This window comes from Mus musculus, chromosome 1 (genome assembly GCF_000001635.26).
Source record: "Mus musculus strain C57BL/6J chromosome 1, GRCm38.p6 C57BL/6J".
Lineage (NCBI taxonomy): Eukaryota > Metazoa > Chordata > Mammalia > Rodentia > Muridae > Mus > Mus musculus.
Genome location: NC_000067.6, coordinates 60,530,280 through 60,556,358, shown reverse-complemented (window position 1 = coordinate 60,556,358; position 26,079 = coordinate 60,530,280). Strand labels below are relative to the sequence as shown.

Here is a 26,079-nt window from a genome sequence, read left to right as displayed (position 1 = left end):
TCTTTCTCTCTCTGTCTCTCTCTCTCTCTGTGTCTCTCTCCTTCCCTCTCTCTCTCTCTCCCTCCCTCCCTCACTCCCTCCCAAAACCTTCAGCTCCACCTTCCCCTCTTCCTCTGCCCAATCACTGGCTCTAGCCTTTATTTTTTTTTTTCTTTTTTTTTATTACGTATTTTCTTCAATTACATTTCCAATGCTATCCCAAAAGCCCCCCCCCACTCCCCTACCCACCCATTCCCATTTTTTGGTCCTGGCATTCCCCTGTACTGGGGCATATAACGTTTGCCTGACCAATGGGCCTCTCTTTCCAGTGATGGCCGACTAGGTCATCTTTTGATACATATGCAGCTAGAGTCAAGAGCTCTGGGGTACTAGTTAGTTCATAATGTTGTTCCTCCGATAGGGTTGCAGATCTCTTTAGCTCCTTGGATACTTTCTCTAGCTCCTCCATTGGGGGCCCTGTGATCCATCCAATAGTTGACTGTGAGCATCCACTTCTGTGTTTGCTAGGCCCCGGCCTAGTCTCACAAGGGACAGCTATATCACCGTCCTTGCAACAAAGGCTTGCTAGTGTATGCAATGGTGCCATCGTTTGGAGGCTAATTATGGGATGGATCCCTGGATATGGCAGTCTCTAGATGGAGCATCCTTTTGTCTCAGCTCCAAACTTTGTCTCTGTAACTCCTTCTATGGGTGATTGTTTCCAATTCTAAGAATGAGCAAAGTGTCCACACTTTGGTCTTCATTCTTCTTCAGTTTCATATGTTTTACATATTGTACCTTATATCTCGCTATACTAAGTTTCTGGGTTAATATCCACTTATCAGTGAGTACATTTCATTTGAGTTCTTTTATGATTGGGTTACCTCACTCAGGATGATACCCTCCAGGTCCAACCATTTGCCTAGGAATTTCGTGAATTCATTCTTTTTAATAGCTGAGTAGTACTCCATTGTGTAAATGTACCACATTTTTTGTATCCATTCCTCTGTTGAGGGACATCTGGGTTCTTTCCAGCTTCTGAGTTCTACCAGACCTTCAAAGAAGATCTAGCCTTTATTTATAAATTAATGTGAGAAGCAGGTTTACAGGAAATCACCTGAGTGCTGACTCATTCTTTATTCACAACCCCTCCCAAGAAAACAGAATTAACATCAAATATAAGTAAGTAGCCCCAGGCCTATTCACAACAATGTACAAAGAATAAAACAAAACAATCTTATTCAGAAATGACTACACTTACACATTTTCTATTTATTTTCTCATATGTGTGTTGTGTTTGCACAGTTCATTGGGCCCACAGCTTAGTTCTGCTTCTTTTATTGAAACTGTTTTGGCTTCCTGAACATATTTATATATTAGGTTTTCTACATTTTGGATTTTTCCCTAAAATTATTTTCATTTTTAGGTATAAAACATGATATAAAGTATAAAATATACAGACTACCCAATAATCAGTTGTTTATATTTTGTTTTGAATAATTAAGTTTAAAGAAGATAGATGATGAAACCCCTCTCCCAGATAATTTGTATTCCCATGAATGCTTTAATATAACTACATGTTCATAAACTTTTAGGTTCCTGTGGAAAGAGAGATAGCTCAGTGGGTAGGAGCACTTGTTTTTACAGGATTCCTAGCACTTACATATGACTTAAACCATCCAGAACTCCAGTTCTAGGAGATCTGATGGCAGGGGGCCCTCGTCTGATCTCTATGGACTGCAGGCATGTGGTGCACAGACATATGTTCAGGCAGAGTACAGATAATTTTTTTTAATTAGGTTACTTTTTTATTTAATATACTTACATTGTTTTAAGTGTGGGTTGGTTTGCTTTAGATAATGTCTTACTTTGCTCAGTCTGATTTGAACTTAAAAATCTTCCCACCTCAGCCTGTAACATATCTGGATCAAAGATGTGAACTAGTACTGAGCTTTTTTTTTTTTTTTTTTAAAGATAACATCTTGTCTGGTTTGGGAGACTTAGGGTATCATGTAATGTTTCTTTTGGTGCTCATCTCTAAGTTGGACATTTAAAAGTGATATCTCTGGATCATCATATAGATTAGTGGTTCTTGCCTTTAGGTCATGACCCCCACAGAGGTCAGATATCTTGCATCTCAGGTATTTACTTTCATAATACTAGCAAAATTATAGTTATGAAGTAACAATGAAAATAGTTTATGGTGGGAGTTATCCCAGCATGAGTGCATTAAAGGATCACAGCATTAGGAAGGTTGAGAAGCACTGATAGAATCTCCAGTGGCTTCCCAAATGATGAGAAGGCTACCTACTAGAATGTTCTCATTGAGCCATATACTTCCAACCCCTGCTTTATCACAATTTTGTCAACTAAATAAGTATATTATTTTTTAGAGTTCTATAATATTTTTGTTTAGAAAATTATATTGTAAATGTCTACCAAGAAGCAGTTTCAATCCAAATGGTGAGACTTGGCCGCAAGTATCTTTAATTGCATTGAGCCGTCTCAATAGCTGAAAAAAGAAATTTTAAGAAGAGTTTTGACTAAACTCTTTCTTATGTTTATTAACAGTGGACTAAAGGGGCATATTGTAAAGAAACGTTAGCTGTTCTGGCAGTTCAACTGATGGAAGAGTTTCTTACATTATACAACGCCTGAGTTGTGAAATCTGTGTATATAATTGAGATGATTATTGGGCTAACAATTCATGCCTGCTTTTACTTTCTGTAAATTTTTTTTGGGGGGGAGATATATTTAATTATTGGTAAAATATAAAAACACAGCATTGGGCTATACTTGTTTATTTTAAGACATTAAAGTTATTTTGTTTTAGTTTTGTCTGGTTAGTGTTAAGTTTCAGTAATTATTGTGTGCTTATGATGTTCGAGTAGAAATTACTTATTCTTAAAATGCTAAATGTATGCTCTTACACTTAAAAACAAAAACAAAAAAAAAAAAATAATGCCTCACTATGTACCTTTGGCTGCCCTGGAACTATTCCACCTCACAGTGATTTGCCTACTTCTACCTCCTGAGTGCTGGGACTAGAGGCGTAGATCACCACACCCAGCAGACCAGTTTTCTGCAAAACTGCCCAGTGTTTTTGTTTGTTTGATTTATATGTGTGAGTGTTTTGCTGCCTATGTGCATGTATTGTATGTACTACATACTTGTTTGGTTCCCATGGAAGTCAGAAGAGGGTATCAGATCCCTTAGGATTGGAGTCACAAGGAGTTACAGATCCTTGTGAGCCAATATGTGGGTGTAGGAAATAGAGCCTGGTCCACTGCAAGAACAAGTGCTCTTTATTCCTGATTCGACAGTCCAGCCCCAAACCTTCCATTTTCTTCCTTGTGTATGTTTTAAAAGATTTCAAATTTCAGAAAAAATTGTTGAAAATGTTTTTCCTCCACTGAATTGTCTCAAAGATCAGCTGTCTCTATTTGTGAATCTATTTCTGGATCCTCTGTTCTGTTTCACTGGTCTGATTGACTGTTTTGCTAGTACCCCACTGTTTTGCTTATTGTAGTATTATATAGAAGTCTTGAGGATGGGTATAGTATCAATTGTCTGATTTTATTCAATTATTTCAGAATTATGTTAACTATTATAGATCTTTTGATGTTCACCTAGGAACATCCAACCTTTCGACATAGACATGGTGTTGTCATTTACAAAGTTGACTCTTGAAAACTGTGCAATTGATTTATAAAAAATGCAAAAAGTTCTCACAGAGTTTTAAGTAAATATACAGTCTTGTGTTAGCCCACACTCATAGCTATCCTGTGGTATGGTGCAACCCTCTGAGTTGAGTACACTTGGTTATCATAACTTGGTAGACTTTCCATGAGGATTCTTCTTAAGCGAAGCCAAGAGTTGACATCCACAGAGGGTGATATTTATTAGGGGTTTTTGTTGTTGTTGTTTTAGATATTTATCAGTTTGGGTTCCTCTTTCTAGCCTACAAAGAAAGATATTTTTTTGTTTGGTTTTTGTTTTTTTATCATGAATGAGCCTTGGATTTGCCATCTCCGTACATTGTTGATCATGCAGTGTTTCTTGGAGGCCCATTGATATAATGATTACACTAATTGATTTTCAGAGATTGAGTCAGCATTGCATACTTGGGATAAATCCCACTTGGTCATAGTATATAATTCTTTTAGCTAACTTTTGTTGAAGATATTTCCATTTATCTTCATAGTTAATATTAGTTTGCTATTTTCTCGTGTCTGATTTTGGCATTAGGATTATATTAGCCTCATAGGATGAGTTAGAAAGTGTTCTTTACTTATATAATCTAGAAGAGATGTTAGAGAGTTTAATCAATTTCTTTCCTAAATGTTTAATTAGAATTCATCAGCAAACTTAACTGAAAATTGTGTTTTCTATTTTAGACAATTTTTAATTGTTGATTTAGTTTCTCTTAAATTTTAATTTATGTGTATGACTGTTTTGCCTGCATCTATGTCTGCACCACTTGCATGCCTGGTGCTCATAGAGGCCAGAGGCCAGCAGAGGAATCAGATCCCCTGGAACTGAATTTATAGACCATGTGACATGTTACCATGTACATGCTGGGAATTGAACCAAGGTCCTGCAGGAGCAGCCAGTGCTGAGCTCCTATTTTTCCAGTTACTTTAAGATAGTATTTTAAATTCACTTTCCTCAATATTTATATGTATGACTTTACATTTAACATACATTTCTTTTAAAATTACTAGGGGTCGAACCTGGGTGTTCTTTCCTAGAGGCAAGTGCTTTACCATTGAGCTACACCCTCATGCTTTCTTATCTTTTGCTGAGTTTGTGTCTAACATTCTTTTGCAGTGATTATTAATATAGTTGGATAAATATTTACTGGATTTGTTACTATTGCTCATTCTTTGTTCCTGTTTTTATCTTGTTCTCCCTTTCTACCCTTTTTGGTTTAATAGAATATTTTATGTGAGTATATTTTCTCCTCTTCTTTGTAGATCATCTACACTTCCTTTCCTACTTTTTAGTGGTTGCCTTGGAGTTTATCCTATACATATAGCTAATGTATACCTTATAATGGTAAAATTATTCTGATTCTTCCCTGCTTGTCCCTTATATTATTGTTGTCATTCATTTCACTTACATGTAAAAACTCATGTTTGCATGCAATATATGCATTAGCATACAAAATCAAATATATTGGTGCTACTATTATTTTTAAAATGGTTATCTGGTCAGTTAAGAAGAAAAGTTGATTCTGAGCTTGGTATCTCCTGTCTGCGATACCACCTCTCAGGAGATTTAAGATCATAACATTTTTCGGGCAGTCCAGTTTTGTATTAAGGTATCTCAAATAATAAAAAAGAAAAGTTGAAGTTTTAATTTATACCTTCACTAATCTAACTGAATGACTATATCACATTCCTTTAATGTTTCTTATGAAGCATTTCTACTGATAGCAAATCCCTTCAATTATTGTTTGTCTTAGAAACATTTAATTTTCCTTTACTTTTTTCATTTGCATTGAGTTTATTTGAAACAGGACTGATAGCAGAGACAGGAAATTTTCTTAAAATAAAAACTGGTATGACAGCAGGCAACTTAGGATATAATAAAGATTTTGGAGAAATTATTTTACTAAGTATTGTATATGATTTGTAAGAGTACTGAAGCATACTATGAAGATTTTTCATTTATATAAAGAAATGCATGTAATATATTCAACTTCTCTTTCTCTAGAAACTGTATAGAGTTACTTTCAGGTTCTTGCTTTCACTAGAAATTCTGGGAACTAAGCCTTTTGCACAAAAGCTCACTACACTCCTCATTCTTGGCATGGGAAGTCTAATACATCATTATAGTAGGGGTAAGGGGAATGAAATGAAGTGTCCAGTGGAGTCCCAAGAGAATCACTTTTTTTTTTTTTTTAAATAGGGTCTCAGACTCTTGGGAGGCTCACACCAATCCTCCTGCCTCAGTCTTCCAAGTGTTGGAATTCCATACATGTGCCACCATGCCCAGCTTTTCTTCACTTGTGAAGGATAACTTTTCATGGTACAGAAGTCTATGTGGATCACTATTTTTTTCTCTCAGAAATATTACATAGTTCACTTTAATCTTGAATGAATTCTAAGATGTTAGATGGAGTTTTTGTTTCTTTAGGTAAATTAACAGAATGTTTGAAGTGTTTGACTTGGGATTCCAACTCTACTGAGTATTAAAAACTGGAAACCAACTCTTTAAGTAAAGGATAGATGTGGTGATACATGCCTTTAATCTCAACAGGTGTTTACAGTAAGTTTAGCCAACCTGGTCTACTTTGCAAGTGCCTGGCTAGCCATAGCTATAATAGTGAGACTCCATGTCAAAAATAGATAATACATTGGAGTAGTGTATACAATGGAATAAAGGACACTGGCTTAGCAATGTGCCTGTTTAGTATTCGTTTTCTTAATTTCAAAGAGAAGAAGGATTAGGGGAGAAACTGCTATAACTAAGGTGTGTGTGTGTGTGTGTATGTGTGTGTGTGTGTGTGTGTGTGTGTGTGTGTTGGCTATGAGACTAGCTATGCATGTTAAATGATTCTAACATCTTAGAATCCATTCAGTCAAAATTAAAGCAAAATATTTGTTGAGAAAAGGGAAATGGATATTTTGACCATGAAAAGAAACAGGCCGTCAAATTCACTACCTCCTGGCTGTTCTTATCCAGGTGGCAAGATGAGAAGAACTGACATTTTGAAATTTTGATTCTCTTTTTACTCAGTGTACTGTCTGGTCAAAGTATATAATGGTTAGCCAGACATTGCAGGGCTTTTTTAGTGAATATAATAGATTTTCTAAGTTTTGCTCACATTTCATTGAAAGGTTATTAGGAAAGATTAGGAAAACCTGTAAAATCTTTCCAGTCTTCTTTTTGAGATTCTCTTTGAATTTGTTTCATTATGGTAATACAGTAGAGATGATACTACCATTTTTTCTCTCTTTTCAAGTTACTACTGTAATCTCTGCCTCCATGTACACACAAGGATTAGGGCAGGAGAGGCACTAAATAGGATAGATATGACAACATTATCCTGAACCTTTAATTTTATTGATTTGATTGTAGGTAGCTTTAAACATTTTTCTATCCTAATTTATTTTATGGGGCAAAATATAAAATTGCTATCAGTTTTTAATATAATTGGCTTAAAAATTTAGGTATGAATCAAGACTGCTCTAGAACATGGTTTAGTCTGTCTTTGGTAGTTACCCCTTTATGCTCCCTAGATTCCAAAATTTGTTGCATAGGAAGTCATATTTGATTTTTTTTCATACCTATGACCATTTGTTCTATTCAGTGAGTGATTCTGAAAACACAAATAAAAGTAAGATTAAAAAAATATTAAATGCAATAAGTTAATTAGAGGCCTGAGCACTTTGTACAAACTCTATATTCCTGTGGAGATTTTATGAATCACTATGGATAGGGGTTTGAACTTTAGAAAGTGAGAGAGCCATACCCTAAAGCCTATAGGGTGAAGAGCAACTGATACTGAAAGAACCTAGTGGGGAAACCCCCACTCAATTCCTGATTCGGCATGCACCCAAGAATCACGAACAGAACAGAACGCCTTGATGTAAAAACACGAGGTAGTTTAATGACGGAGCTCTGGGTCGAAACATATCTCACGCTGGAGACAGTGGATTCGACCATGAGGCTTGGAAGCTAGGGTTTTTTATAGAAAAGGGGCTGGGACTGGGGGAGAAATTGGCATGGTTTCACATGATTGGTCCATTTAAACATCAGCAGCCTGTTAACATTTAACTTAGGTCAGAAGGGCGGGAGATAGGGAGGCACCAGGCCAGTCCTGCATGTCATTCTCTTTATCTCTCTTTATCTTTATGGCCAAGCAGCCTCAGGAATGTCTTAATGACGGGCCTGCCCAGGCATGTCCTGGCCTGTTCTATGTTCTCAGCCCCAGGTTTCAAAGCTCACAAACAACTCTTTGGGCTATTTGACATAAATTACATGAATCACAGGTCTCAAGTTTTATTTCATTCCCCTCTTCTTCTACTAAGTAATTCTAATCTTAGAATTTCAGAAGTATGTGGAGAATAGAAATCATACTCTTTTTCTATAAGAACAAAAAGAGAATAAGAAGGGATAGTAAACAGAACTAGGTAGGGACCCTTCTAGTGAGGCTTGAGGGTCTGGGCATGATGTAGGTATACGTAGATCAGATCTCTGGCTGGAACTGGTGAGATGTCTTTTGGGGTACCCGGCTCATTCACTGTAGCCAATTTTGACCAGCCTTCTTTCTGCACCACCTGCAAGCCTTTTAACTTAGCATACAAATTATTGTTACAACAACATGTAGGTTTAAACACATCATTTAAGACAGTGAAGGGCATGGGGAAGGAACACCAAGTCTGCACCAGTCTCTTTTAGAATTCTATTCATCTTTTCTACCTGTCCTGAGCTTTGGAGCTTGTATGCACAATGTAACTTCTAATCAATCTCTAATATCTTGGCCAGTCCCTGATTTACCTGGGCAACAGAGGCAGGTCCATTATTGGACCTGATTACCTTGGGTATCCCAAACCTCAGTCCTGGTTGGAAAAGCTTCTACCCACCTTGAAAAGGTGTCCATTTCTAACCCAAAGTACTTGTTGCCATATCTAGCTGACTTAATTTCTGTAAATTTTACCTCCCAGTAGGCTCCAGGCCAGTCGCTTCTGAGCCTCTTCTCAGGAGTATATACATGGAGTATCCTGCATTAGTCATAGCACAGGCCTTGCAGCTTTTGACTATTTCTTCTGTCAAGTCAGGGAGTTCTGTAACATAGTAGTCAAAGGACCTAACCACACCTTTTAATTTCTTGGCCCCCAGGTGGGTCAAGTAATGTCCATAGCTTGATAGTGCTCAGGGGTGTATCTAAAGCTGGTCTCTCTGACATCATAATCTTTAGGCTCCTTGACTGCCAGGATCATTGCTCTTTGGGCCGCCTGTTTGGCGGTTAGATCTGCCATCTGATTTCCTTTAGCCACAGCATCTTAGGTCTTTCTCTGCAGATGTCAACAGCCCTCTTTATCTGTATATTGCTCTGTACAGTGGTAGCGAGATTGAGGACAGCAGATGGAGCAAAGGTCACTCATTCAGACAACAAAAAGCTCTGATGTGTCGAAGGAGCGTTGGTCGTCATCCATCAGTCAGGGGGCTTTTGGATAATGCTTTCATGAGTGTGGGATGCCACTACAGTTATTTGCTGTCGGTGTTCCCCCCTGGGCCATGGTTTCCTGCGTGGCGCCTCACCTCAGCCGGCGCCCGCACGGGAGCAGGCCCGTTCGTGGGAAAACAGCTCCGAGCTGTTTTTCTTAACTATCACTCGCAAATTCTGTCCTAACGTCAGTCCAAGTCCACAGTCTGTCCACCACACAGTCTGTCCCATGACGAAAACCACAAACACAAACAAGGCAGCAACAGAGAAGAAAAAAGACAGCAGTATCTAAGCACACTCGTTCCTCTCTGCCAGACGACAGACCTTTCTGACTGTCCCTCACCCTTGGAACGTCTTCCAGGGGTTGCAGCTTGCGGGGCCTCTGGACATCTCCCTCCCGCAGCTACTGGGCCCTTACGGCCCACAGTGGCAGCTGCCAGAATACAGAATACGAGGTGGGACTCGAACCCACAATCTCAGAACTGTAAAACCAAGGCACGAGGTGGGACTTGAACCCACAATCTCAGAACTGTAAAACCAAGACATGAGGTGGGACTTGAACCCACAATCTCAGAACTGTAAAACCAAGACATGAGGTGGGACTTGAACCCACAATCTCGGAACTGAAAAACCAAGGCACGAGGTGAGACTTGAACCCATGATCTCAGAACTGTAAAACCAAGGCACAAATTCACAAACCAAGACACAAATTCACAATCTCAGAACTGAAAAACCAAGACACAAATTCACAATCTCAGAACTGAAAAACTAAGACACAAATTCAGCGGTGCCATACCTAGACAACAGACAACATGTAAGACGCACACAAACAAACGTACCTCCAAGGGGTCTTTCTGAGTTCCTGGGTGTCATGCAGATCTCGCTGGGGCCTCCAAGTGAAAGAACCTAGTGGGGAATCCCCCACTCAATTCCTGATTCGGTGTGCACCCAAGAATCACGAACAGAACAGAACGTCTTGATGTAAAAACATGAGGTAGTTTAATTGCGGAGCTCCGGGTCGAAACATATCTCATGCAGGAGACAGTGGATTCGACCACAAGGCTTGGAAGTTAGGGGTTTTTTTTTTATAGAAAAGGGGCTGGGGCTGGGGGAGGAATTGCACGGTTTCACATGATTGGTTCATTTAAACATCAGCAGCCTGTTAATTTAACTTAGGTCAGAAGGGCGGGAGATAGGGAGGCACCAGGCCAGTCCTGCATGTCATTCTCTTTATCTCTCTTTATCTTTATGGCAAAGCAGCCTCAGGAATGTCCTGGCCTGTTCTGCTATGTTCTCAGCCCCAGGTTTCAAAGCTCACAAACAACTCTTTGGGCTATTTGACATAAATTACATGAATCACAGGTCCCACATTTACTTTCTTTCAATACCTCTTCTGGAACAAAGATCAGGGAAGACTGGCAAATAATAGGAAGGTAGAGTGAAGTTAATATTTAAATAATAAACCTTTTTTTCTTTCTTTTCAGATTAGAATACTGTAATCCCTTCTTCCATGTACACACAAGGATTGGGGAGGGTAGAGTGACAAATTGATAGGAAGGTAGAGTGAAGTTGATGTTTAAATAATAAACCTTTACAGAAGAACACTTAAAGTGGGTGGAGGGGATTCTTCTGGTATCAGTTTATCTGTCTCAGACTTTCCCCTTCTCTGAAGATTAAGAAAACCATGCCAGTGCTTAATCAGAGTTCTGTGTAGCTAATGGTAGCATTAGAAGAGAAATCGCTTGTGGTTTTCAGACCCCTTGTTTAGTTCTAGGTGGCTCAAACTAGAGGATTCTTAACAGACTCGTTTTCTTTAGCTGATCTTTTGCCCTATAATGACCATTCCCAGATTCAGGACATACAAATAGGTGATTTACTTACTTGTTTGAAATTTCAGATTTAACAAGAATTTGTTTTAAAATGTTAGGAGACCTGGAAATTGAGAGAGACACGTAAGTTTTAAAAAATGAAGTCTTTAAATAGAAAGGAGATGATTAGCATATATTATTTGAATACTCAGCAAATTTTAAAACTTATTTTTAGGGTTAGGTATCACTGTGTAATACTGGCTGGACTGGAATTCACTGTATGGAGCAGGCTGGCCTAAACTCCAGTGCTCTTATGCTACCACACCCAGGTTCCATGTAGTTCAGGCTTGTCTCAAACTTGCTATGTAAATGAGGATGACCCTGAACACTGCCAGGTAGAAGCAGAACTTTAAAGAAACTTGTTAGAACAGAGATAGCCGTTAGAAGGAGAGCTACATCATGACAAATGTAATTTTTTTCACTTTAGGGAAAAAAACACATTTTAATGAGTATGCATGTTCATGTGCACACCCTCACTTACACAGTGTGCCGTGGCACATTTGGAGGTCAGAGAACAACTTGTGGGAGCTGTTTTTCTCTTTCCACCATTGACTCCTGAACATCAAGCTAAGTGCTTTGAGGCGAGCACTTTTTTTTTAATCTACCATGTAAGGTTTCTTAATACTTATAATTTGAATGGATTATTTTAAAAAAAACTAATTTGAGTTCAGACTTTGTCCTTATAATATGCATTTATTATTGTTAGCATAACTAAATCATGTCTTAAAATATCCTTAGGAAACATTCCACTGAAATTGTGTGGAGTCAGATTTTCCTGGTTTTTCTTAATTCTGCTGTTGGTAGAGAAATTTTAAAATGTGGTCGTTCCTTTATTTATTTACTTTTAACCAGATGAGTTGATTTTTTTTTTTTAAAGAAGTGTTTCTTTAGCTTTGAGTCATCTTAAATTAACATCATCTTAATATTTAAAGATCCTAAATTGGGAATATTTGGGGAAAAAAAAAGTTTTAAAATTTAGATCAATAAATATCAGCTGGGAAATTCCAGAGAATGGCCCTGACCTAGGTCCATCTCTTAGTTAGTATTTAATATTTAATAAAGCTTGCTTTAAATTTGGCCCCCCAAAGTAAGTTAATAAAGAATGATTCTCTAGAATGATAAATAAGAACTATTATGTTCTCTCTTTCCAGAGCTTGCAGCCTACATGGGTGTAGGGACTGTAGAGACACGTGCACAGATAGCTATGATAGAGGCTGGTTAGCTAAATGCTGTAGGCAGGTACACAATTTGTGGTCATTGGAAGAGAAAGTAGTATCTAAGTTTTGTTTCTTACATAGCATTCTGACACACGTTTGTTTGTTTGTTTGTTTGTTTGTTTGTTTGTTTGTTTTTAAAGAAGAACTGAACCAAGAAGGGTGAAAGGTATAGAAATGCAAAAAAAAAAAAAAAGAGTGTGGCCTCAGGAGCTTCCTGCAGGTACTGAGAAAAACAGCCTCAGGCTTGGGCTGAACACAGGCAGCCAAAATACACCTCCAGGGGGTCTGAGCCCTGAGTGATGAAGCCTAACACTTTGAAGGCATAGCTTAGCTTAAGTTTTTTTCCCTAAACTTATATTGGAATTTGACAGTGGAAGGCTGTGTGGCACTGTGAATATAATTAAGATTCACTGAATTGTACACATTAAAATGTTGGAGGCTATATATGATGTTTGCTTTTTAAAAACAAAAATGCAGGCTGGCCTCTTGGCTATACTGCTGAGCGTTTGTTTAGTGACGTCTGTTTTCATGGGTGGGTGGGTTGGTTGCATGGGAAGCAGTATTGAATTCATCTTCTATCGGGATTTATAAGATGTGTTTCCTAGAAATCTTAAGTTTATAAAATAAATGAAACAAACATCTGAAAGCTTTATCAGGTAGAGGATATCTGATCAGCTATAGTGTTGTCTTGTCAGCAAGAGGTCAGGACATACTAAAGTTAATGAATAATAGGAAGCTCCAGGATACCCTTTTATTCCCTTTGTTCATGTGGTTGGTAACATTTTTAAAAATCAAAACATCTAGGTTTACTTAAAATTTATTTTTATGTTTAAATTTTTGTGTATGTGTGTATAGATGCTCTAAGAAGTCAGAGGCTTTGGCCTCTTGGTAGCTTGAGTTTCAGGCCGTTTGGGGCCACCTGACTGACATAGGTGCTAGGAACAGTGCATGCTCTAACCACTAAGCCATCTCTCCACTAAGCCAAACACCCATTGAAAAAACCCTAAAGCCCGCATTTTAGCTTATTTGATGAGTAGTAGTAGTATTTGATTTGGAACTAAATTCTGATGTTTTCCTAACTTGTAGTAAATTAGATAGCCCTTAGAGGTAGAGGCTAAAGTGACTTGAGACATAGCTTCCCTCTGGAGTCCAGGCTGGCCTCAGACCTGCAACAGCCGTTAGCTTCAGCCTCCTCCTGAAGGTAGTGGTTGTAGGCAGAAGCCACCTAGGTATACCTGACTAATTGTTTAGGGTTTCTTTGTTTATTTGTCTTTTGATGTGAGTTTAGAAAGTCCTTGAACCCCCCTCTCTCTCTTTTTTAATTAGATATTTTCTTTATTTACATGTCAAATGTTATCCCCTTTCTTAGTTTCCCCTCCAAAAATCCCCTATCCTATCTCCCCCTCCCCCTTCTCCCCAACCCACCCACTCCTACTTCCTGGCCCAGGCATTCCCCTACACTGGGGCATAGAACTTTCACAGGATCAAGGGCCTCTCCTCCCATTGATGACCGACTAGGCCATGCTCTGCTACATATGCATCTGGAGCCATGAGTCCCACCATGTGTTTTCTTTGATGCTTTAGTCCCAGGGAGCTCTGGGGGTACTGGTTAGTTCATATTGTTGCTTGAATGTCTCTTTGAATTATCTGTGGAGTAATTATTGTTCTCTTTGCATTAGATAAAATTAATTTTTAATCATCATCAGACTATGTCTAAAACGGTAATTGAATAAGCAGGAAAATAGTTTAGGAAGAGTAATATATATGCACATATAATTTTAAAACCACATGCTAAAGAATTATACAATAATTTTTCAGTATCCTTTGACTAGGTTGTATGTTTAGTTTAGTAAAATATGTTTAGTAGCCTATGTTTCATTTTAAGATTACTCTGGATTTTAAATAATCTACATATTGACTTTGTTTCTTGACTAAATTATAACTTCCTTCTTGACCCTATTTTTTTTGTCTTTTTTCCTTTCATTATTCTAATATAATTTCAAACTTATAGAAAAGTTTTGACATTGCAGACATTTCCCATACTTTCTTTACTCAAACCCACCTGTTGTTACATTTTGCCTGGTTATCATTTCTCTTTTTCCATCTCCACCCACACACTTCCCACTCACTACATGTACACACGTACACACTTTTCTCCTTCTGTCTCCTGAAAACAACTTTGCAGACATTTTGCTCCTTTACACAAAAATCTTTAAAATTTTTCTCCCTGTATATTTCTTACACTATTTTATATAAGGACATATGTGGTATAGTGTATATTCTACATTGAGTATATTGCCTCTGAGACCTCCCTCTCCTTCGCTTTCTTACCTTTTTCCTTCCCCTTTAATCTCTGTATTCCCTTGAACAGTTAAGCTTCTGCTCCCGTGGTTTTATATACTTAATGATTTTATATATTCAATGTAAATTAAAATCCAGAACCACATATGAGAAAACAAATGATATTTGTCTTTCTGAAAGACTGGCTTAATTTGCTTAGTCTGAGTATCTCCAGTTACATCCATTTTCATGCAAATCACATAACTTCATTGTTCTTTACAGATGAAGAAATTTGGTTGTGTTTATATGTCACATTTTCTTTATCAGTTCCTCTGTTCTTAGGCAGCTTGGTTGGTTTCATACTTAGCTATTCTAAATAGAGCTGCAATAAACAATTGGCATGCAAATGTCTACATGATGTTGATTTGACATCCTTTGGGTAAATACCTGCTGGGTCTATTTTTAGTTGTCTTAGACACTCCTTGGTGATTTCCTTAGTGGCTGAAGTGGTTGATGTTCTTATCAACACTGTTGAAGGGTTCTCTTAGTCCCCACCACCTGTTTATTGTTTGTTTTCTTAATGGCTGTCATTCTGACTAGAGTGAAATAGAATCTGAGTGTTTTAATTCACATTTCTCTGATAGCTAGTGAGATGATATTTGTCTTTCTGAAAGACTGGTTTAATTTGCTTAATCTGAGATGAACATTCTTTCATACATTTTTTTGACCATTTCTATTTCATTTTTGAGAACTATCCTTTCATTTAATTTAGCCCATTGTCAAATACGTTGATTTCATGTTTAGTTTTTGTTTTTGTCTTCCTTTAGTTATCTGTATACTCTAGATATCCTGTTAGTTGTATAACTAGCAAAGATTTCCTCCCAGTTTTGTAGGCAGTCTCTTTCTTTACTGTGCCGAGACTTGCTGACCTCATGAGTTCCCATTCGCTTTAGGATAGGATTCTTTAGTTCTTTGTTTAAGCACTCCTATAATCAAGATCAGAAAATATGACATGGATTCATTACTGTGATTTTGTTCACAATAGATAGTAAATTTTATCTCTCATCCTAATGTTGTCCTTTATATTTAACCTTTGTCTATTTTATGTAGATCTAGGTTCCTACCTAAAATCCAACATCACATTTAGCTGTGTGTTCGTTCCTCTTACAATTCCTCAGCCTTTATGATTTTGAAAGTTATACGCCAGTTAGTTTTTTAAAAGTTTCAGTGGTTTGACTACTTTTTGACAGGAATACTATAGAATAGTGACTTCTGACTCATGTAATGTTGGCTTGCCTCAACATTGTGATACAGTGATCACTTGGTTAAGGCAGTGTCTTCCCATGTGGAGAAGTACTCTGAGAATACGTAGTCTTATTAAATTTCCGTTCTCTAGCTCTAGTGTGTTGATGATTCCCTTCCTTGATTAAAACAATAAGTTACTTTCATTTCTTTAAAAATTCAGTGCTGCTGGGCGGTGGTGGCACACACCTTTAATGGCAGTGCTTGAGAGGCAGAGGCAGGCCAATCTCAAGTTGGAGGATAGCCTGGTCAGAGCAAATTCCAGGACAGCCACGCCTACTCAGAGAAACCCTGTCTCAAATAAACAACAAAAACAAAACAAAACAAAAAACCCTCAGTGTTTGCTTATGATAACTAGAAAATCATGATTTCTTTTCCTGTCATTTCATCTATATTAACTACTTGGCATTCTGTGATAAGAAAGAGTGTTTATATCAGTATGGTCCTCTTATCCTCCACATATGCACCATTGCACATTCACTTACATACAATAAATAGTAAAGTAAGAATGTAATAAGAACTAAGAACAGATGCATAGAATTGCTCTCACAAAACTTAGTGAATGTGTGGAACATAAATTTCAAAATTTTTTATTATTTACTTTTAAATATGTGTATTAGTGTTTTGCCTCTATATATGTTTGTGCACTGTGATTGTACTTGGTGTCTGTTGGAGGTCACAAGAGGGTGTTGGAGCCCCTGGAACTGGAGCATTATTGATAGTTGCAGTCTCCAAAATGGGTGCTAAGAATTAAACTTGGGTACTCTGCAAGAGCAACAAGTGCTTTTAACCGTTGAGATATATCTCTAGCCCAGAACATTTAAAAGAAAACATCTAAGGAAAGAAAAAAATTAAAACAATCTTTATATTTCTAAGGCTATTAAATTCCCATTTTTCATTTAAGCAGTTTACAAGTTTCAGGATTTAGATCACAGCGAAACTAAATGTCCCGTATTAAAAGAATACAATGTAGCTTAGGAGAGGAACCACATAAACATAGCAGACTCTAGCCTGTTCTATGAGTCAACAGCCTCTTGTCATCTCATTCTCCATCCACTTTATACTGTGTGGTTTCCTATTTCCTTCATTTTGGGGCCTTTCATCTTTTTGTGCTTTGCTAAATGTAATATTCTCTCTCTCTCTCTCTCTCTCTCTCTCTCTCTCTCTCTCTCTCTCTCTCTCTGGCATGGTTGTGCATGGGTGTGTATGTGCATGCGTTTTTTACTTTGTAACAGTTGTATCTTGCTTAGTTGGAGGCACTCCTTGAATGTGGAAGTCTTCACATTCTATTTAGAATTACTTTAGAATTACTTATATTACAGCAGTATAGGAGGTGTTTCATTTCAACAAGTCACTTTTTAATAAGAAAGCTAATAGAAAATAACTGAAAATGAACAAAAATTGTCTGAAGGAGTAAACATTTACGTTGTAATAGAAGAAAATACTTAGGTATGTTATTTTTTTAACCCAATGATACCTAATTTCTTTATAGTATACTACAATATTATTCTAGTTTGTGCTGCCTTTAACCTAATCACAGCTACATAAAAATGCATCACTTGATTTCTTAAAAGTATCTGAAGCCAACAGTCATTTATATTTTAATTGTCAAACTTTAGAGGATATAATACCCGGAGGGACTTTAAAATTTCTTACCTCCTTGACATTAGTTTTTAGTAGGTCATAGACAAGTCATTTATATACTGTAAGTGTGTTGTGGGAAAAGTTATCTTAGCAGTCAGGAGCTAAGGAATACCACAAAGTCACACTGCACAACAAACCTCACACAAGAGATTTATTGGGAAAGACACAAGAAGATGGATGCCTCTGCCCAGGTGAAAAGCAGCAGAGAACTGAACAGGAGGCAGGCTTTATATAGGGCTTCTTGAGGGTAGAGCTTACCAGGGGATCTCCGATTGGAGAGATACTGTGGCCTGATCTTAGGGGGCGTTGCTTTGTTTTGTTTTCTGTGGTAGTTGTGGGGGTTGGCAGGGGGTTCAAGCTTTGAGGAGCTTACATATACTGACTTTTAGGTGGCTAGAGAAACAGTTTCATAGTTATGAACACTTAATCCTCTTCCAGAGGAACTGAGTTCAGTTCCTAGCATCCGCATCAAGCAGCTCACAGCCATCCATAACTTCAGCTCCAGGGAAATTTGACTACCTCTTTTAGCCTCCAAGTAGTCCTCACATATGAATAAACTTGTGCAGACACAGATATACATGTAAATGAAAATAAAACAAATCTTGAAACAAATAAACAACATATACCCCCAGGTACTTTTGATATATATCACAGCTAGAACATTGTCTTACAGGATAAATGTCTAACTCAATGGTTCTTAACCACCGTCTGGGTTGCATATTAGATATGCTGCATATCAGATATTTACTTTTTAATTCAGAATGGTAGCAAAATTAAAGGTATGAAGTAGCAAAGAAATAATTCTGTGGTTGGGGGTCACCACAATGTGAGGAACTGTATTAAAGGTCTCTGCATTAGGAAGGTTGAGAACCACTGGTCTAACTCTTTCGAATGGTATGTAGTTCTGCAGTTCCCTTGTCTCCAGCCTCCTCTTCTTCCATGAGTTTATACTTCACCTCAAGAACACTAAGCCACTTAGAATTCCCAGCATCCTTACTTTCTGATACCTTTATGCTCTTACACATAGTGATTCCTCTGCCTAAAACATTCGTATCCATCTCTCCCTTGTACATTGTCCTGTCTCACTGAAGTATCATCCCTTTCCTTTTTCCTTCTCAAACTGAGTTAAACTATACTCAACATACGTAGCCTTATACATAGCACTCACCAGTGTTTTTCTTTGCTGGTTTCTTGTCCTCCTACTAGGTATATATACTTGAGATTAAACTTCATTGTGTCCATCTGTTTCTCCAGTGTCTGGCACATAGAAAATATAGCATAAATATTAAAGGAAGTAGAAACTTCTCATGTGATTTTGGCACACTGAACATATTAGACCCAAGAGTAACCCTACTCTACTATTTTCTGAGGTTCAGATTTTTGTTTTCTTGTTTGTTGTTTGTTTTATTTGGCCAGCTGTTTTTATTGAAATATTTTTCTATTGTTGCATCTTGACTAGGTGAGGATTCCACTGCATGACTGCTGCTTCCATCTATGATGTCATGAAGGTGGCAGCTCACTGATTGTGTGTGCAGGGCGCAGGATCTTAACAGTTCCAGAACGTTTTCTAGATAAAGACTGGTTTCAGACAGTGCTGCCAGTCTCATCAAGAGTGATACTTCCACTGTGGTTAATGTTTTTCTGCTTCCCTCTGTGTCTGTGGCTCCTTGGGGGCTTTAATGATCCATGCAGGAGCTACAGCTTCGTCTGTCAGTTCTGAATGGTCAGTTTCACTATTATCCTGAGATCTTTCTAATCACTGGTTGCCTCCACATTGTCACCATCAACTTTTCTGGAGACAAACCCATCAGACTGAACTTGGGGGCCAATGCAGGTGTGGCTCAGACCTCAACTCCTGTGTACCTCAGGTACTAGGGTCAAACTTGAGAAGCTGGTGCCATATGAACTGACAGAAGTCACTGCAGCCTCCTCTGAGCCAAAACTCAAAAGCTTTCTGAGATTTTTAATGCGGTTTTAAATATAGAATATATAATTTTTTTTAAAAAGGCATTTTTTTTAATTAAAGGGACAAAAAACTAATGAGTAAGACACCATGACCGTGCATCATGAGTTTTTCTCATGACTTCATAAGCTATGACTTGTGTAAATTGTGTTTCCTCCTAGGTCTTCAATTTCCTTATATATAATTATCTCTACCTAGTATTTAGAATTCCTTTCCAGTGGTCTTTCCCTTCTTGATACAGTCACTGTGTTCTCTGAATAAAAACCAGTATGTACCTTTCCCCTTTGTCCCATGTTAGGAGGAGTGACATGCATCTGTTTCCCAGGGCCTGTAAGACCCGAGTTGAGCTTGCCTCAGCCTTCTCTTGTCGGTTTTCCCTGCCTCTCATCCGTCCCTCCTCTCCCTCACCTTGCTCACTCTCGCCTCACTTCCTTACAGTGCGTTCTGCCTAGAATATACTTATCCAGAGTCTTAATCCCTAAGAAGTCCACCCTTTTGGATAACCACAATTCCCTCTGCTCTCAAAGAACAACTTGAATAATAAATCAGACTCCCAAACGCAGAAGGTGAATAGGGGAAATGGGCATGAATAATTAGTTTCATAGAAAATTTAGCAAGCATAATATTGCTCCATACTAAGCTATACTTAAGGGATAGTTACATTGTGTACAGTTGAGTTTACCATATATACTATCATTTCTGACCCTTAATAATTGAGCATAATTATTTACTGCCTAACATATAACAATGGTAGATTACTAGGATTCCCCCCCACCCCCACCCCGCCGCCTTAATGGGACTGGCACGATGATTCAGCGGATAAGGGTGCTTGCCACTAAGCTGGACAACCTGAGTTTCACCTCTGGGACACCCATGTTGGAGAGAACCAATTCCACAAGTTGTCCTCCTGAATGTACATTCCTCATGCCAGTAGAATAAGGTTCCACTAGGAAATGGGTTTTAGCTGACCTAGTTGCAGTGTGCTATCATGTGAGAGCTACTCAGTGAGTGTTATTGAAAGAAAATGAGGTATTTAAAAAAGTGTATACTTCTCAAACGTATCTATATACATGGTAGCCAGCAAAAATGACTCTCGAATAGTCAGTTCAAAAGCCACTAATATAGTAAAGAAGTCATAGAAATTTTCACACTATTATTTACTAAAGCTTGGAAAAAGTTACTTAATTTTTCTCAGACTAGTTTCCTTCATTTGAAGTTGAATAAAGTCTTAAATAGTTGGTGTAACTTTTAAAGTTATGCTAAGTTAAGCTAATGCTGGGAACATGGTTCACTTGTTATAGTGCTTGCCTAGCATGCAAGAAGAAGTCCTTGGTTACCCCGTGCCCAGGATCCCATACATTCTAATGTGCACACCTGTAGACACTCAGGAAGTGGAAGCAAGAAGATCAGAAGTTTATGGTAATCCTTGGCGATTTAGAGTTTGAGAAGTGTGAAGCCAGCCTCAACTGTAACAATACCCTGTCTCAAAACCAGTGTGTAAGATTAAATTAAAAGTTCTGTTTTAGCCGGGTGTGGTGGTGCACGCCTTTTATCCCAGCACTCGGAAGGCAGAGGCAGGCGGATTTCTGAGTTCGAGGCCAGCCTGGTCTACTGAGTGAGTTCCAGGACAGCCAGGGCTATGCAGAGAAACCCTGTCTCAAAACACACACACACACACACACACACACACACACACACACACAAAAGTTCTGTTTTTTTTTTTTAACAACTTATGTGTATGTATCTGAGCATGTGCTTGTGGACTGTGTATAATATGCAATGTGTGTGGAAGCCAGAAGAGGGCAGCAGATCCCTTGGAACTGTAGTTACAAGCAACTGTGGGCTTGGATATGGAGCCTGGGTCTTCACTCCTGGGCCGTCTGTCCGGATTTTAATGAAAGAGTACTTTATGAAGCACCTGCCTGTCCTAAATGACTAATACTCAGTGTTTATGTCAGTCCCTTATTACTTGTATAATAATATTTCTTTTATGGGCTTTGTTCTTAAATTATACTCTTTTAAAAAGTGTGTGGTGTTGGTGTTGGTGGTTGTTTAAATACTCATTTATTAAACAGAAACTTAATGACATGACTGTGAACCAAGTGCCAGCCACTCAAAGTGTACAGATACAGAAGTTAAGAATCTTTCTTTCCAGTGAAGAAGAGAAACAATAAGTGTGACTATTAAAAGAAGTCAGGTGTGCTGGGCATGGTGGTGCAAGCCTTTAATTCCAGCACTTGGGAGGCAGAGGCAGGCAGATTTCTGAGTTTGAGGCCAGCCTGGTCTACAGAGTGAGTTCCAGGACAGCCAGGGCTTCACAGAGAAACCCTGTCTTGGAAAAAAAAAAAGAAGAAGAAGCCAGGTGTGGTGGCACACACCTTTAGTCCCAGCACTTGGGAAGCAGAGGTAGTCAGGTCTCTGAGTTCAAGGTTAGCCTGGTCTACATGGAGTTCTAGGGAAATTAGCTCTACATAAAGAAACTATGTCTCTTCTCCACCCCACCCTCAACCCCCCCCCCCAAAAAAAAAACCTAATATGAAGAAAACTAAAACTGTACAAGGGCTGGAATATAACAAAAGCAGGGTGCTATTTTAATGGGATGCTTATTTAGGCAGAAACCTGAATGAAGCAAGGGCACACATCTGGGGGAAGGAGTTCCAGGTCGGAGATCTGACATTGAAAAGGCTAGAGGTTGGAGCATGTCTGTATTTTCCAACAAGCAAGACGGTGTCTAGAAAGCTGGAAGAATGAGGAAACAAAAAATGGTGAGAGGAGCCAGGTTGGGTATGTCTTTAATCCCAGCACTTGGGAGACAGAAGCAGGCAGATCTCTGAATTTGAGGCTAGCTTGGTCTACAGAGCGAGTTCTAGGACAGCTAAGGCTACAAAGAAATGCTGTCTCAAAACCAAAAGAAAGAGAAAGAAACAGTGAGAAGTCTCTGAGGGCTAGGGATTTGCATAGCGTTACCTGCCAGTGACTTGGATTTTATTGTATCTTCAGTAGCTCTGCGTGCTCTGCATATTGTACATGGCTTGAGGTACAGAGTGTTCTCTGTTTCAGAACACAGTTGTCTTCGTGTACTGAATCAGGAAATTTAAGTGAAATTTTAATATAGCCTATAAAATAGCCTAATATTTATGGAATTGTGTTAAAGTCTTTGAAAGTATATTTGGCATATTACAGAGTCTGTCAACAGAGAGATGGATACTACAGTTACACTCTGCTAATTGAAAGGAATACTCTGTATTATTTTAGAAATTCTTGTTTGTGAAACTAGTCATAATTTGATAATTTCCCTTTTTTGAGGAAACTAACTTCCCAGCCTCCTCTATTCCTTAAAGAACTGAAGCTTCCTTCCTTGTTTCCATTGTCTTCATTTTTAATCATTTCTGTTTTCTTATGATATGATTTAATTTTGAAGATTTAACTTCAGAGAGTCACATCATACAACAGACCTTGTACTGGATGCTTTTTAAGTTAGATTTGCAACTGCTCATTCAACACAAATATCTGTATTTCAGATGGAGCAACTATCCGATGAAGAGATTGACCATGGTGCTGAAGAAGACAGCGACAAGGAAGATCAGGACCTGGATAAAATGTTTGGGGCCTGGCTTGGAGAACTGGACAGGCTTACTCAGGTTAGAAGTGTTGAAAATTTGTTGAAGAATAGTAGCTATCACTTCATTAACATTTCATGTACAGACAGAAGATGTGGATGGCAGACTAAGTTTTAAAATATTGCTAAAAGAAAAAAGCATTAACAAATAGATGAATAGAAATTTTACAATGCAAGATAATATCTTTTATGATTATTATTTGTGTATGCTTATGTGAACATGTATATGCAATATGCATGTTCATCTGTGTGTACATGTACATTCAGGTAGAGACAGAATATATCTTCAAGGTTTCTTTCTTTGAAAGCACCACTTCTTTAAAACATAGGGTCCTTTCTCTTTTTCTCTCTCTTCCCTCTTCTTTTCCCCTAGCCCCTCCCCCTTTTAATGAAGCAGAATTGGAAGATTTTTATTAAGGGTAAGTATAATATAAGCTTAAGCACCAGAACTAGAGTGGAGGAAAGATGCTCAGAAGAAAGTAGGAAAATGTCAGAATGAGCTCCCTAAGAAGTCTCCAGATATGATAAGTCTTTCATTGGCTAAATGCTTACCAATTAGGCTAGACCCCGAGGGATCTTGCTATATGTCTGCCTCCCCAGGGCTAGGATTACAAGTGTCCACCATTTAGATTTGGGCTTGGGAGTCAAATACATGTCCTTGTTCTTGCAAGTGGTTTGCCGACTGAGCTGTCTCCCTAGCTCCTTTTCTGTAGTCATTCTAGGGTTTAAAAAAACAGATCTTTAACAGAATTTCTCTTAATCTGAAAGGAGACTTAATATCTCTCTTACAAATTTGAGATTGTAAACTAAGACAGTTTTAAAGTCTAAAGTTTAAATATCTAGTGACATATTTTGTTCTATAACCAATTTAAATACATTTTATGACATTTGTATTTTCTAGCTCATATTTTCAAAATACTGATAAAGGCTTATTCAGGCTACATTTAAAATAGTTCTAAAAGTGTCTTTGTGTTTTGGTTTTGTTGTTTTCTTTGTTTTATTGGGCTGTGGATTTCTTGTCACTGACGTAGTGATGTATGGTTGCTTAGCTTTTGAGATGGAGCTTCGTGTAACACAGGTTGGTTTTACTTGATTGAGTTTAAGGATGACTTGAGCTGCCGAGTTCCATTAGCAGGAGTCAGAGTGAGGAACTAGACCTAACTGGGTTTTTGAAACCTTGAAGCCTACCACCAATGGCACACCTCCTCCTACAAGGCCATACCCGGAAACCAAACACTCAAATGTATGGGCCTGTGGGAGCAATTCTCATCCTAACTACTACAAGCTGTAATAAGAAAAGGCATCATTTTTATCAAACTGTCTTCTGATGTCTGTAAGTACCAAACCATTTCTGTTTAATTTACTTCTCTACAGTTCTCTGTGACAGACATGTGAGTGTGGACACATGTATAGAGAGTCCAGAGGTTGACATCTGGTGGATTAGTCAGCATTCTCTTAAGGAACAGAACTGGTAGAATGAATGCATATATATTAAAGGAGGGTGGTTATTAGAGTTTTTACAGACTGTGATCCAGCCAGCAATGGCTGCTCCTGATGGGAAGGGCAAGAATTGGGTATAGGTCTCAGCACTGCCCTTCTGGTGCTGGAGTCCTGGGGGGTTCCTAGAGAGCTTCTGGTGTTCAGTCTATGTTGGAGCCTAAAGAAGTAGATTCTAATATGAGCAAAGGAATAACTTAGACACAGGGTAGATAAACCTGCCAGTGAGAGGGTAGGCAAGCAGGCAAAGAAGCAAAGGCTTCCTTCTTTCATATCTTTTAAGTGAGCTGCCACCAGAATGTGTGGCCCAGATTTAGGGTGGGCCTTCCCATCTCAAATAATCCAATCAAGAAAATCCCTCACAGCTGTGCACAGCTGCATGAATTTTATTTTATTGCAGATGCAGCCAACTTGATACCAGAGATTAGCCATTATATCCAGTATCTACCTCTATTCTTATGGCATATTTCTATTGTAGGGAGGTGGGGTTGCATGCTGTGGAGTATATGGAGGTCAGAGGAGAAGAATCTACAAAGTAGCAAAGACAGTTACAGGTTAAGGTCCTTGCGGTCAAGCCTTAAATTCAATCCCTGAGACCGACATGGTAGAGAGAACCAACTCCACCAGTTCTCCTCTTTTACATGGGTGCTGCAGATCTAAACTCAGGTCCTCAGGCAGGTGTTATAAGCACTAAATGAGCCACTTCTTACTTCTTAGCTTTTTTCTTACAGAAGCAGTGTTATGATAAAGATAATGATTAAGTGTCCAGTTCTATGCTGGTGTGTTGGTTTGAGTAAGAAGTGTTCCCTATAAAATTAGGTATTTAAATACTTGGTTCCAAGTCAGTAGCTCTGATGGAGAGGTTATTGGGGTGGTGTAGCCTTGCTGGAGGAAGTATGCCACAGGGGCATATTTGAGAGTTTAGAACTTCACACCTCTCTGGTTTGCTCTCTCTGCTGTGTCTGTGGTAAAGAAGTGGCCTCTCGGCTTCCTGCTTCTATCTACCCACTGCCAGGCTTCCTGCCATGATGGACTGACTCTTATCCCTCTGGACACTAAACCCAAATAAACTTTTTGCTCTTTAAGTTGTCTCTGTCATGATTTTTTTTCACAGCAACAGAAAGTAGCTAATACAGCTAGGACGAGAAGAAATAAATAGAAATTATAGTGTATAAAGGAAATTATCCAAGGGCTGGCTAGTATATTGTGTCTGTGACCAAGTGGTTGTACACTTGAGGAGGAGGCCAAAAAGAGAAAGCAGTTAGGAAAGAGTCAGACTGCCTTGGCTGAGGTAGGAACTCCACTCAGATGGTAGTTCTCCACACTCAGTATTCTCTTCTCACTTATATTTCAAGTTGCCTAACTTTTCATCTTCGAAATCTGTCATTAAAGAGAAACATTAGGGCTGGTGAGATGGCTCAGGGGTTAAGAGCACCGACTGCTCTTCTGAAGGTTCTAACTTTAAATCTCAGCAACCACATGGTGACTCACAACCACCCGTAATGAGATCTGATGCCCTCTTCTGGTGCATC

At 38.5% G+C, this 26,079-nt stretch overlaps 1 protein-coding gene across 10 annotated transcripts in view; it reads left to right on the top strand.

The window, feature by feature from the left end:
• Raph1 (Ras association (RalGDS/AF-6) and pleckstrin homology domains 1) overlaps positions 1-26,079 on the top strand; it is a 95,895-nt gene that overhangs the window by 10,716 nt on the left and 59,100 nt on the right. For all 10 annotated transcript variants that reach the window (XR_373268.2, XM_017312876.2, XM_030243573.1 and 7 more), the window contains exon 2: positions 22,953-23,072. Coding sequence is in view for 9 of the 10 variants with exons in the window: in XM_017312876.2 (XP_017168365.1) it covers positions 22,953-23,072 (120 nt within the window). In the remaining variant the exon portion in view is untranslated. The remainder of the gene's footprint in view (positions 1-22,952; positions 23,073-26,079) is intronic.